Raw genomic sequence first — 15,262 nt, forward strand, 5'->3', positions numbered from 1 at the left:
AGTGAGCAACTTCAAGCAAACACTATCAACTGATAATGTTAGAGTCCTCCAGGGAGATAAGCTGATTATAAACATAACTAAGACAGTGAGAGGTTTCATGCTAGGTTAACTACTTTAACATTCAATAGGAAACTTGCCAAGGTTATAGATGGGAAATTGAGATACGGAAAGTCTAAATGTCTTGTCCAAAGTCATACAGGTAGCAATTGGTAAACTCTGGATTGTATTTAGCAGTCTTGGTCAAAGCCTGAGTTTTCAACTACTACACTACTTCTTTCATTTAAAAAAATAAAAGGCAGCTGGTGCGGGTGGCTCACACCTGTAATCCTAGCTACTCAGGAGGCTGAGATCTGAGGATTGCGGTTCAAAGCCAGCCTGGGCAGGAAAGTCCATGAGACTCATCTACAATAAACCACTAGGAAACTGGAAGTGGCACTGTGGTTCAAGTGGTAGAGCGCTCGCCATGAGCTGAAGAGTGCAGGGACAGCGCCCAAGCCCAGAGTTCAAGCCCCAAGACAGACCAAAAATAAATAAATAAATAAAAGGCAATTTTACCATGTTCTCTAGCCCTGTAAGACTAACCAGTGTTGGTAGCTTAGGTATTCTATCTGTTTTATTCCTTGTTTCAGGAGAGCATTGTTTTATTCGTTAATGATTAGTAATATGCTACCTATGGCTAAGGGAGCTCAAGGACATTTAAAACATATGATTCAGTAAACACAGGTGTAAGAATCATGGTAATTGTGACAGTGGTTCTCTCGTAGTAATCAGTACAATGAATTCTACACAGTGGCCAGAGATTTTAAGGGGACAAGAACAACAGTGCTGAAGTAAGTAAAACCACACAAATAATTTTAAAACTTGGAATAAAAGAGTGTTAGAATGCTCTAGACTAGGGTATAACTTGACTTTCAATAAAATGAAAAGTATACTTCGGTTGTCTTTGACATATAAGATAAGGAATTTATTTATTTATTTATTTTGTTGGTTGTAGGGCTTGAACTTTGGACTTGGGTGTTGTTGCTGAGCTCATCAGCTCAAGGCTAGTGCTCTACTACTTGAGCCACAGTGTTATTTCTGGTTTTCTGAGTAGTTTATTGGAGATAAGAGTCTCATGACCTTTCCTGCCCGAGCTGGCTTTGAACCGCGATCCTCAGAACTCAGCCTCCTGAGTAGCTAGGATTATAGGTATGAGCCACCACTGCCTGGCATAAGATAAAGAATTTAAGTCATATAAAGATTTAAGTCAGGGGCTGGGAAGGTGACTCAGTGGTAGAGCACTTGCCTTGCATGCCTGAGGCCCTGGGTTCGATTCCTCAGCACCACATAAGCAAAAAGAAAAAAGCCAGAAGTGGCGCTGTGGCTCAAGTGGTAGAACACTAGCCTTGAGCTGAAGAGCTGAGGGACAGCGCCCAAGCCCAGAGTTCAGGCCCCATGACCAGACCTCCCCCACAAAAAAAAAAAGATTGAAGTCAGATTCAGGTCACTTCGTACATGGGGAAACTGAGGCAGAGCTGTTGAGTGACCATTTCAAGATATAGGCAAATCAACTTTGATTAGTCTGGGACACTCATCTTCTAATTACTCATGCTAATGAAGTAGAGAGAACAAGTTTTTAACACTCAAATTTTCTTTTGGAGAGAGGAACCTGAGTTTCTCCACTGAATCTCAGTTTCGGGGAGATTGTGATGACTACCTGACAGAGGTGGGTGGGGTGAAGGAGAGGAAAGGAGACAGAGGGAGAAGGAGGGAGGGAGGGAGAGGCAGGGAGAGACTCTGAAGGGCACCTACTCACTTTGCTCAACCCCTGTCACTCTGTGCTGCCTCACTCTCATTGCTTCTGGAGAATTACTGTAAATGAATTGGGGCTCTCACTAGAACAGTAAGAGTGTGGGGATTTTCTAGCACTTTTTATTGCCCAAATACAAAGATATTGCAAAACCTTATTGTGCCACATTATGAAAACAAACAAACAAACCCTAACTGAAAACTATAAAGGAGAGCAACAAATCTGGGATCAAATCCTATAAAACAACACTTGACAAGTTCCAATTTCCAATTCTTACTAGCTGGTGCCCAGCTGACCTAAATAATTCTTAAACTACTGCCTTGAGAAACTAGTTAGCAGATGTGCAGTGGTAGGCTACTAGAAGAAGGCACAATGAAAAATATAGGAGGTATGTTAGAACAAAAGTAACTGGGAAGAGGTAAATGTAATGTAAGATAATTCATCGAGAAGGAAAACACCATGCAGAAAAGCATTGAATTGTTCATATTCCAAACAACAACTGCATTTGAATGCCTCACTAAAATTCAGCTTCTAGTTTGGACAGCTGTGCCTATAAGAATTTTGAATTACTGTCCCATAACCCAGATATCAGATAGTGCCCAAGCTTTCTTCTTCAAACCTCAAAAGAGAATCAGCCAGGTTAAAAAGCGCATACCAGAGAACAAGAGAATTTTTCCAGGGGCTGTGTTTTCCATTAGGTTTTTAGAAAGATGGCTAATGTGTATATATGGTAGCTTTCAAGACAATGATGAAGGCTGGAGGGAAAAAGAAAAGTCTGGAAGGTCCTGCTTTTAATCCTAATGCTTCCATTTTTCTTACTTAAATAATGCCAAGTGTCAATAAAATTATCTTTGCCTTTACCACTAATGCAAACCTTTAAAAAAAAAGGACCAGAAATGTGTTTGTGAAGGGGAAAGTCTGATGCAGAAAGCTACTAGATAAATATACGTTACTCCTTGCCTGCCAAGGAGACATGTGAAGCTTAAAGGAATATGACTGAAATAATTTGTTTGCCAGGAAATCCAAGGAAAACCAAGGAGATGAGCACAAGGCAGGGCAGCAGATGTGGCAGGGCAGTGGGATGGATACAAACCAGTCGATGCATGTATGTAGAATGGGCACTGGCAACCTGATGTGCCTTCAATATGTAAGAACACTCATCCAGGTCTGTCCCATTGAACAAATCCCGTGATGTCACAACACAGGTCTGGCCATCATTCCCCATGCTAGGGATGTGGCTGCAAATCCAGATACTTTTGGTCTCCAGATACTTTTTTAGGGACCAAGAGTGATTATGGGCTGGAATGATGCAAAGGAGGAGAAGCAAGGCCTTCTTATACTCCCCCCCCCCATCAGAAAGCACTTCAGACTTAAGAACCTCTTAAGTACATCAAATTCCATGTTTTACTTCATTGATTTCTGTCAACAAAACACACCCACCAAAGGTTTGAGACCCCTATTCATTCTACAAGAAAAAGTAAACTTCTTTCTTGGCAACTTAATGTAACGTGAGGACAAGTCCTATCAAGGATATTGGCTTCTAAAATACATGAATCTGGTTCACACTGACTTTGGTAGATGTCTCGCCAAAAACTAAGAAAAGCCTGGGAAGCTTCAGGAAAGGTTTAGGGGGTGACAGCAGGAATCTATCTATCTATCTATCTATCTATCTATCTATCTATCTATCTATCTATCTATCTATCTATCTATCTATATGTAAGTAGTTAAAGGAAGTAGGATTTTCTAACTGAGTTTAGGTTGTTTGTCTAGGTGATGAAGGTCTCTTCTCAGGATTAACAAAAGAAAATCTAGATTATATATCAGGTAATAGATTTGGCTACCTGGGTTTGAACCTGGGTCTTGTGTTTTCTTGGCTTGCTCATTTTGTTGGTGTTCTACCATGTAAGTCAACTAGGCTCTAGTGGTATTGTAACTCCTCCAATCTGGATTTTTGTTTATTATTTTGCAAGGAGTTTCACTGACTTTTCTGCCTGGGCTGGCTTTAAAATGAAGTTGCCCAGATCTCAGCCTTTTGAGTAGCTAAGATCACAGGGGTGAGCACCTGCATCTGGCAGATGAGAACCCCATACAGATCATTTTGCCAGTCTTGCAAATGAGGACTCAAGCGAGCTAACATTTCAAGCAAGCTAAACAATGGGAATGCAGACTTCTATTCAGGGTTCCACATTTCTTCCCTACTAGAGACTTTTGTTTTTACTTAGGGATCTTTGAAGAACTAAAAGGAGCTGTGATGCTCTGGGTACATGCCTAGCCAGAAAGAGACAGGAGAGAATACTTGTGAGGAAAACAGCTCAACAGGCGTCAGCGCAGCAGTGATAGAGATGGATCTCAGCCTGTGCATCCAGGAAGCCCAGGGGACCTGGAGAATGGCAGTGGCTGGCCTATTTAATTGAAACAGACCATTCTTGATTTCATTTTGGCTGCTGCAGTGGAAAACATGGGTCTGTGAACAAACACTTGCTCGTACCCAGTTTGTGTCTAAGAGTTCTTAGCTGAGACACACAAAGATGGACCGTAAGGGGTATAGACAATCAGAAGGGAATGAACACCAGTAAATATGATAACCAGAGAAACAGGTATGAAGCCCATTTATCATTTGGTGAGTTTCAGAGAAGACCATTTTCAAGACAGAAGTCATAGACCACCAATTTGTTATTTAAAAGAAATATTTCATTGCTGCTAACATCTCCCATGGAGACTAGAGTTTCACTGTTTATTTCTTGGACAGTCTCAAGACCCTCATGGGACTTTAGGGGCACCCCAGCAGTGGAGTGAGCTTCATTCCACCTGTTGGAGTGGAAGATTTAGGGTATTGAGGTCCTCAAGAAAAGTGGAGGGGATCCTAGCCCTGGCTAGACTCCAGGGTCTGTTGGATAATCCCTGAACTCAAGAGGTGCAAGTGCGGCCATCAGAGGAGAAAACAGAGCTTTGCCCCACTTTAAACCTCAGCAGAATGAATCCGTATAAATGCAAAGTAGACTCAGGCATGAGAGGGAAAGATTTAGAAATGGAGCAGAAAAGCTTTGCTGGACAAGCATATGAGATTCTCACTACTCTGTGTCAGAAGTCAATTTGTACCCCAAGAGTTGGCTGGCATGATGGAGAGGTTGTAAGACAGCCTGAGCAGGAAACAGCACCGCCCTTTGCTCTCAGAGAGCCACTGAGGCTTTAAGCTTCAATTTTCCATTTGCAAAACAGGGACAATGCCAATAACCCCCTCCCCTCATAAAAGGCGTGGCCAGGAGGAAATAAGCCACCCCTTGAAACCTGGTTACAGTAGCGCCCGCCCGTGGCATAGTCGGTGCTACAATATTGGCTGAAGTTTTAAAAATGGGTCTCTGTCATTCAGGGCCCATCCTTGCAGAGGAAGCTACCTTCTCAGTGCATACGTACGTCCTCAAGTCACCTACACAGCCCCACAGGGCACGACCATAACTAAAATATAAATCTGGCATAGTCGTTTATGGTGTAAACCCAGTTACTGGAGAGGTGGTGGCAGGAAGATGGCAAATTCAAGGCCAATCTGGACACAGAGTTGGTGAAACCCTAGCTCAAGAATAAAATTAAAAGTTGTAGAGTGCTTGCAGGGCAAGTGTTAAAAGGCCCTGAATTCAACCCCTAGTGCACCACACACACACACACACACACACACACACACACACACACACACAAACCACCTACCATATCAAGCCTTCAGTTGGCTCCTACATTATTCTACGAGGAGTTCCTCCTCCTAATTTAAAGACCTAGGGATTTCCCTGGAAATGGATGAGGACTTGGAGAGAGGAAGTATAAAGTCCTGAGCATCTTCAGGAAGCAGGGCACAGTGCAGCAGTCTGAGCCCCTTGCCCTGCAAAGAGCTCCAGGGTCAGAGCCCCATACTCTGAGTCGACCCGGGCAACGGAAGCGCAGAGGTTCAGCTTGGGAGTAAAGGGGGGCAGGATATATGGATGGAAAAGTACCATTCGCAGATGGGCAGACACAGGCATGGACAGGAGGGGGGTGAGGACAGGACCGAGCTGGCAGACAGCCACGAGCTGTCAGTGGAGGTGACAGGAGCTGCCTGTTCAGGAGCGGATTGTTTCTTACATATGTCATTTTCCCACCCACATCAAAAACTGTGCTGTGCTTGTCCTGGCTCAACCTCCGCTGCAGATCTGGCACAAAGAAAAACATCTGAACACGACACTCCATTGTGACACTCAATTATGTGTTTTGCTAAATAATGCCAAGAATTTTTTTTAAAGAATAAAATAAAGAGAGACTCCTCAACTGTCAAATAACAAACAGACGAGAGGCGCTGTCTCAACTCACATTTGGGGGGGGTGCTTTGATCCCCCAGATCTTTGATCATGCTAAGCAGAGGCACACATACCAGGCCTACTTTCTCTTCACCCCACAAGCCACCAGGGCATGGATGTCACTTCTCTATGACCTGGGACTGCAGGCTCCAAGCCCAAACTGAGGGGTATAAGAAAGCTTCCTTATAAGGGAAGAGCTGCCATTTCCTCTTTGAGATGCATGTCCCCCGCAGGGACATTGTGTCAAGGTTTTGCTTTTCCTTCCACAAAGCTATGTCCTCTTCCCAGGAGTCCCAGTGGAGCCCACCTGTCAGGCAGTGCTGGAAGAGGAAGGAGACCTCACTTCTGAGCACTGGTTCTAGTTTCCTGGTGGACTTCTGGGTAGTTTTCAAATTAGAACTATTTGTTCATACAGTGACCACTAGTCACCATTAATCAAATTGCAGACAGAAATTCACCTGTTCAGCCATGATAACTGCCTTTCACAGGACTGATTAGCTATAGGTATCTAGGGGCTACTGCATATCTACTATCTTTCCAAATTCAACTGGGCAACGCTCACTGAAGCCCACTGAGGCTTCACTGGCTCACTGGTCAGACAGAAACAAAATATCTGAGTTTGAACTAGACAGTACCTTTATAAGGCTGTGTCCATGAGGAGCAGCCATCTGTAACCCTTTGGGCTTCCAGCTGTCACAGCTGTTCAACATGCAATTTTCTCCACTGCAGCTTGTTTCCTTTAGTTTTGGGGTGATATTGGGGTTTGAATTCAAGGGTTGGCATTTACTAGGCAAGTTTTCTTTTGCCTGGGCGGGCCTGAGCCCCAAACCCTCCTGATAATGCTTCCCTCTGACACCAGATTGACAAGCATACAGCATTGTGCACAACTTTTTTTCTTGCAATGGAATCTTGTGAACTTTGATGTCAAAGTTGGCCTAGAACTGTGATATTCTCAGGCTTAGTCTCCCAAGTAGCTGGGATGACAGGCATGAGCCACTGGTCCTGGCTGTGATTCCCAGTTTTATAGAGGGAGTTAAGGCTTGGAGGAACTGAATCATTTGCTCAGCCACTCCATCATTAAATGCCAGAGTAGAGATTTCAGCTAGATTATTCTTGCCTCCATACAATCTTCTGCTCTCCCTCCAGCATTCCCAGACTTCCCCAGACAGAGATCCTTGCTACACACACACCTTGCAATGGGACGTTTGCAGATGTAAAAGCTTTTTTTTTTTGTCAGTTGTGGGGCTTGATGTTTGGGCCTGGGCTCTGTCCCTGAGCTACTCAGTTCAAGGCTCTACTACTTGAGCCACAGTGCCACTTCTGGTTTTCTGGTGTTTAATTGTACTCTTTTTTAAATAGATCATACCCACAGGCTACCCATTACTTTACATACAAGTTTGTAGAGTTTACAACATTTTGCAAAATAGTCAACTCCCTCTTTTATCTTATTAGCTCTGTACAGGCCTAGTGCATTCGTTATCTAAAGACAGGTCCTCCTGAATGCAAGGCTGGCTAGAACCTTGCATCAAAAGTTGGGGAGAGAATAAAAGAAATGCAAATCAAACAACATTGAGATTCTACCTCACCCCAGTTAGAAAGGCTAAAATCAAGAATCTAATAACAACAGATGCTGGAGGGGATGTGGCCAGAAGGCAATCCTATGCATTGTTGGTGGGAGTGTAAATTTGTTCAACCACTTTGGAAAGTAGTATGGAGGTTCCTCAAAAGACTCCACATAGAGCTCCCCTGTGACCCAGCAATCCCACTTTTGGGCAATTACCCAAACGATCACAAACAAAACCATACTAAGGCTACCACCACAACTATGTTTATTGCAGCATTATTTACCATAGCTAAGATATGGAACCAACCCTGATGCCCCTCAGTAGATGAATGGATCAAGAAAATGAATTTCTATGCCTCCATCAGAAAGAATGACATTGTCCCATTTGTTAGGAAATGGAAAGGCTTGGAAAAAATTATATTAAGTGAAGTAAGCCAGGCCCAAAGGAACATAGGTCCTATGGTTTCCCTTATTTGTAATAACTACTAAACATCTAGGACAAGCAGAAAAGGTCAAAAGCTATGTACGTATGACCATATAAGATGATGTTAAGCAAAATGACCCCCCAAGATAGGTACACAGTGGTTTTTTCTTGCTTGCTATTGTTTTTAAAATATTTATAATGTGCTATGTGATTTTTTTTGTTTCTTTGGTATGTTCCTCCCCCACCATATAACCCCTATTTTCACTGCATTTGATTCTAGTGCCCTGCATCTTATGTTTACATTTCTCTAATTTGGGGAGGAGAAGGAAAAAACAAAATGCTTAAATAGAGACACAGGTTGAGCCATTGTAACAATGATGTACAAGACACTATGTTGAAAATGAACTTTACAATTTTGGCGGTGGGGGGGAGGGGTGGTGTGGAGGTGGGGAGGGAAGGGATGGTAGGGGAAAAACAAAGGCGGAGGCAACAATGCTCGATAGGAAATGTACTCATACCTTGCTCATGTAACTGTAACCCCTCTGTACAGTATTTTTACAATAAAAATCATACATTATAAGAGATCAAAGAACAGAGTTCCCTAGTCTGCATTCATTATATTCTCAGAGGCCTTCACAGGTCTGCTACATCATCCTTGGTAATGGCAGCCCAGTCCATAACATCACCACACCGGTCACACCCTTGAAATTCTTATTGGAGACAGAATTCACAATGAGAAAAGTGAGATTCAAGCCTTACCAACAGTAATATGGAATTTAAAAAAGTTTTAAAAGTAAAAGTAATAGGGGGATCAGGAGATAAAAACTGGGAGAAAACAAGGGAAGAGGTGACACTGTTCAAAAAGAAATGTACTCACTGCCTGACTTACATAACTAATCTCTCTGTACATCATCTCTATAATAACAAATAATAAAAGAATTTAAAAAGTAACATGAAACAAAATAAAAATAAAAATGAAAATAATACAGTCTATTAAAAGATGTAAAAATTCCATTACACTTCACAAATAAATAAAAATGGATCCTATATGACTAATATCTCAGACTAATAAACCCTTAGTTTATTAAAAAGAGTAGGTCTCAGCCAGGCACAGGTGGTTCATGCCTGTATTCAAGCTACTCAGGAGGCTGAGATCTGAGAATCATGGTTCAAAGCCAGCCCAGGCAGGAAAGTGTGTCTAGAAAGGTCTAGAAAACACTTCTGGACCAGATGCTTGATTATCTTTGGGCCCCAAGTAGTGTTCACCTCCCAGAAAATTCTGTGATGTTCACCTGGGAGAATAAGGGTGCCAGTGGAGCTGGAGATCCCCCGTAGCACAACTTCACTTACAGAGATGACCTTGGAAAAGTGGTCCCTAGTGTGAGAAATAGTGACTCTGCTATCACTGTAGTATGGCAGGTGGTGCTTCCTGGGAGATGAGGGGGGAGAGTATTACTGGTTCACCATGACATGTAATATCATGTCATGGGAAACAGCAGGTGTCAGTGACATGCTTAGTTGCTTTGATTTACATGTCTGTCCTGTTCTTCCCTTTCCAGCTTCCAATTCCAAGGTTGAACCTCTAACTGCAAAGAATCAAGAGACTAGATTAAGAAGTTAAATGCACACTCTCTGAAAATAATTACTGAAGCCTCTGAATTACCTGTGCATGCTTTGAGACCCAGTGACGGAGAACGTTCAGGACTCGATTGGTGGCTGTTCTCCGGATGATAAACTCTTTGTCACATGTTCTCTCTGTGTTGTTAAATCCTGAGAAGGAAAAGGAAAAACATACTGTAGTTGAAGCCAATCCCCAGGGACTTGGAAAAGGTCACTTATTTTAGGACATTGGGTAATGAAACTCATAAATGATATATCTTGGCAGGGAGATGCAAGAGGCTTCAGCCTGGTGAATTCTGCTTACTTATTATACTTTCACTGCAAGTCCATGTCATCCTTACAGGTATAATTACATTCATAATGTGCACATATTTATTAAAGGCCACTAAAGAAAGCTAATGCTGCTCTAATGACACTTCCATTTATGCCTGTCCTTTTCTATGATACAAGCCAAAAAGGAATTTTAGCCAAGTATTCAGCCAGCATTAATTTATGCATTTGCCTCAAACAGATTATATAACTAATGGCATTTTGCATATTTTAGGTGGATAAACTCATATCTTGATTTATAGATGATATAAGTACCTTATTGTGCATCCATATATTGACAAGCAGCATAGCCTAATGTTTTATGAATGTGTATTTCACTATTGCTAAAGGTGTAGATTTCAAATGTTTGCAACACAAAAAAGTAGTAAGTTTGTGAGGTGATAGATTCTGTTGAAGACTTTCATTAAGTCACTACACAATGGAAACCCCATAAATATAGAATGCACACAATTATTTGTCAATTAAGTGATAAACATGCAAAACTGCTTGGGCACAAATCACTGTTTTCCCACTCTAGGAAATTAAATCAATATTTTATCAATATTTCTGTCTCTCCCTGTTGAGCCAGAGCACCTGTCTTACAGTAGATGTCATACATGTTTTTTTGTCATACACCATACATGTTTTTAAATGAATGAATGTCTAGAGAGTGGAATCTTGCTAAATATTTATTGAATGAAATGTGAATGCAAGGATTGAGTGAATGGCTGAAAGAGCAGTCCTCAGAACTTCAGAGTGAGTTAGAAAAAAAATCTATCAGTTAAGAAAGGGCAGAGCCCCCTCCTTCCCTTTAAATGTAGACAGGCATCTTCCACCCACTAGTAGACATTTAAATTCTGTCAAGATGGTGATGATATACTCTTGGCAGACTAAATATATTGATTTTTTTTTTACTGAAAGCTTGGAAATTGTGAGTAAAATGTACCAAACGTTGCCCTAAATGTTTAGCTGAGTTCATGAGAGTAAGGAACTCTCCAGGGTCAACACACAGGATGATTTGGAAACCAGAATCATCTGGATGGAAGCTACTGCCCCAAATGGGGAGGAAAACTTGCCAGACATAGTCATATGAGATTCAGAAGATCACATTTATGTGGTTAGGGAAGAAGCTACAAGACTTCATAAAGAGTAAGCAGCATGATGGGAACAGAGATTCCTATCTAAAGCTAGAACACTTTAAAACTCACCTACTGAGAAAGAATGGAGTATAGGAGAAAGGAGATAATTTAAAAAATTGTCTGGGGGTGGGGATATAGATCAGTGGGAGAGCCTATTTTGCCTATCAGATACAAGGCTCTAGGGTCAGTCTTCAGCACACTTATTCCTGAAAGAAAAAAATAAATAAAACCTTGCCTCATCCTGGATCACATTAAGGGTTGTGGGGGAAAAAATATCCTGAAAATAACTGCAGGCCCGCCTTGTAGACTGAAGATCAGACTGAATCATTATGGTATGCGTTGCCCATCTAGATGAATGGCTAAAACAAAGATGACCCAGGCTAGCAATGACTCCAGAAAGACATGTCCTGGAAGAATACACACTCAGTCATAGCCTGTGCTAGATGAACATGAGCAAAGCCCTTAAAGAAAAATTCATAATCCCAATTATAAGGCATCCAAACCATTTGCTATGAACTAGGATGAGTAAATACAGCAATTAGGAAGCCACTATTGCTTGAGCCATGCCTCAACTCCATTCATCTAAGTATTTTTTAAATACTTGCAGTATTTTAAAAAAACTCCTGTTTGAAAAGCCTAAAATTAGGATACTTACAAAGACCAAAAATACACAAGTGGGAATTGGAAACATGACAAAAGAATTAAAAACACTTCAGAACTTTGTTCAAGAAGTACAAGCAACTTCTTAATTGCTATTATTACCAGTTTTAAAAGTTTTAAAGCTGAAGTTCAAGATCCAACAGATAAGTAAACACAGACTAAACCTAGCTAAATAAAGAGTCAACAGGAAACATGCTGGAAAATGGATCCGAGAAAATTAACCCTAAAGAAAGTACAGAGAGCTAAAAGAGATGGGAGACAAAAACAAAGAGGAAAAGATACTTTGCCCTCTATATTAAAAAGATAAAGAGGAAAGTCTTAGAAATTTCAATGTGTAAGATGTCCAAAAGATTTTTAAGGGAAAAATAAAACAGAGAAGCCATATAGAGAAAGCATTTTCAGGACCTCATGGAAGACATGGATCTTCAGGTTCAAGAATCATAGTGAATCCCCAGCAGGAAAATAAAATAAAAATCACACCTAGACTAGTTATCAATCTTCAAAGACCATGAGAACATTTATGTTATGTCCCATGGATATATAAATGAAGGAAATGGGAAACGGAGAAAGCATCCCGCAAGGGAGCATGATCTAAGCACAGTTCCCTCAACTGAAATGAGAGTGGATGAGAAAGAAGACAGAAGTTTTGCTGAAGGATGAGGTTGAGAGTTCTTGAAACACTGAAGTGGATAAGGCAGAACAATCTCTCCATATATCCAAGTATAAGATAGCTGATTAGTGACAACCGAAGGGTGAGGTAGGAGCAAGGTAGGAAAAGAAAGATGGAGACCAACAGGAAATGTGAAAGGGGAGACGCAGAGCAGGAAAGCTGTGAGCTTTTCAAATGCATCTCAGAAAAAGCATCTCCCTCCACTGGTCCTGCTGTGCATGTGTTTATTTTGAAAGACAGGTAAGAATATAGAAGGGACTTTCTATTGCTCTGCACTCATGTATGACTTTTAACTATCAGATTAAAGCTGCTTCCAGAGTGATCTGCTCCTTGCAAGCAGCCTGCATCCAGATGTGTGTGTGTGTGTGTGTGTGTGTGTGTGTGTGTGTGTGTGTGTGTGTGTGTGTGTGTGTGTGTGTGTGTGTAAAAACTAAGGACAAACACAACCCAAGGAATCCTGTAATGCCCAGCCTCAGGGCTTATAGGAAGAAAGTCACAAGAAAGTAGTTGGAAAGTAGGAGGGGCTTCAATACAAGCAAGCTGATAAATTAAGGCAGCATTTAGGATCATAAACAATGAAGGGACTAATGGTTTGTGCCCCTATTCTCCTTAGAGAAACTCCCAGTGGCTGAGAACCACTGCAAAACCAACACCAAATCTGTGGATTCCAGGGTGCTTTCAATGCAGGAGCTATCTGCTTTCTGATAGGTTTGCTGCTGGGCAAAGCTGACAGCGCCAAACACAGGACTCAGAGAACACACAATATTCTACCACTTTATCCTCTCCACACGGTGACAAACTTCTAGTTAATGTCTGAAGGAATTGATACCTACAAAAGTACCCGAGTCCCTCAGTTCTCCATCACGGTTGCAGAACTCAATGTCATTTGTTCACTCCACTATCAGACACATTTGGTGGAGACCCTGAGGTCACTCATGTCCCTTAGCCATTCTGGTTTTTCTCAGCCTTTCTATTCCTTTCCTTCTGCTGGAAACACTCTTTCTCAGATAACTGTTTCCTTTGTTGTGCATGTCCCAACTCAAGGGTTTCTTCCTTAGAACAATTTCCCCAAACCCTTAGGACAGCAGTGACCAAGAGATACTAATCAGCTGCTTACACAAACTTAATTCTACAATTTGGTATAGCAGCCCTAAGTCTAAAGGAAAGAAAGGAGTCCAGAGTGATTTCATCAATGGGGCTGAGTTACTGGTGAGAAAACGATGCCATTTTTTGAAGTGGAGCAAGGGTAGATTTGACAGGGGAAAGATACAATTTGGTTTGAGACTCTTTATCTAAGTGGCAATGCCCATGTACCTCTTTGATATAATACCCTGAGGCTTAAACAGACAAGTTCAAGACTGGAAATGTAAACTTGAGAGTATTAAGCATTTAAATTGTTCTTTGACATCTTAAGGTTGGGTGAGTTTGCTTAGGTAAGAGAGTATAGACCAGGGGATGGCCCAACAAGGGCCTGTGGAGATCAGGCCAAGGGGGAGCCAACAAGAAGACATAGGGGAAGAGGGAAAGATAAAAGGAAAAGTCCATACATGTGATCTTGTGGATGTCAAGAGGAATTTTCCCCAAAGAAGTTATAAGTCCTGTGGAACACCACTGAGAGGCTGAGGAAAACAAGGTCTTTGGCTATGGTGAGATGTCAGGCATTCCTGACTTGAATCAGTCATTGCAAGGGTGGACATGCACAAGTCACGAAAATGGGATTAGAAAAGAAAGGAAGTGATGAACCAGAGACTTCAGTATGGACAACTCTTTCAAGACATCCTTGCTTTGAACAAGTAGAGAACTTGAGCAGATTGTGGTGAAATGATCATATTAAGATAGATTGGTGTGCTGATAGGGATAGCTAAATAAAGGGAAAGATGAACATGGAGTGAGAAAAGGTAATATAGGAGAACAGCCAGGAGGTAGTGGGAAGGACTGGGGTCAGGGTGAAGTGAAAAGGTAGGTCAACCTGGAAGCAGTTCATGGATGGTTCTTCCAAAGTCCTGGGAGAAGCAAGTGGATTAAGTATGGGGTCTGATGGCTGATGACTAGAATGAAAGAGAAAGGCCATCCTTTCCAAGTAATCTATTTTCACTGTGAAACAGGAGACAGAATCATTGCTCAAGGCTGGGAAGGGATGTGGAGTTCTCAGAAGAGAAGAATATTGGAAATGGTCATTCTAGGACATAGGATAGTCTAACAGTACAAACTAACTATTTGAGAGCTGAATTCATAAAACACGCCTAGGCAGAATAACTCTGGAAGGCTGTTGAGAAGATAGATCTACTCTGTCTGAATACCAAGTCCATCTGACAGGTCGATGTTCAGTTATAGCCTGGGCTTCCCGATATGTGTCGTTGGGGTCACCCATCAGAACTTGGCTGCAGGTCAGAATTAAGGCATTTATTCTGCAGTTGCTCTCATGGTCTCTGAATAAACACTCTCTTCCCTCCTTTGAAAGTCTATGTGGGGAAAAATCAGTACATGTGACTGTGTACTGAAATGTACACTGAAACAATCCCAGATCTCACACAGCTTGCAGAGTGATTCTACTTACTTAAGTCAATTAATTTAACAACAATTGACTACTATTCTAAATTTTCACCATCTCTAGTTTTGATACTTTCTTCTGTTTGTGTCTCTACTAAAAATGCCACTTTACCCCTGACCTTAGAGACAGGATCAACAACTTCATCTTTTAGGCCACAAAGCAGGTCCTAGATTAAAGGGTATTAGGTATTGTATGTGGAAACCAGTTTGCTCAC

At 41.6% G+C, this 15,262-nt stretch overlaps 1 protein-coding gene across 2 annotated transcripts in view; it reads right to left on the bottom strand.

The window, feature by feature from the left end:
* The window catches only part of Rasgrf2 (Ras protein specific guanine nucleotide releasing factor 2), a 216,077-nt gene that overhangs the window by 26,538 nt on the left and 174,277 nt on the right, over window positions 1-15,262 (bottom strand). For both annotated transcript variants that reach the window (XM_070031169.1, XM_070031170.1), the window contains exon 18: window positions 9,763-9,869. In XM_070031169.1, coding sequence (XP_069887270.1) covers window positions 9,763-9,869 — 107 coding nt within the window. The remainder of the gene's footprint in view (window positions 1-9,762; window positions 9,870-15,262) is intronic.

Source organism: Dipodomys merriami, unplaced genomic scaffold (assembly GCF_024711535.1).
Source record: "Dipodomys merriami isolate MVZ:Mamm:240054 unplaced genomic scaffold, mDipMer1.0.p SCAF_20, whole genome shotgun sequence".
Taxonomy (NCBI): domain Eukaryota; kingdom Metazoa; phylum Chordata; class Mammalia; order Rodentia; family Heteromyidae; genus Dipodomys; species Dipodomys merriami.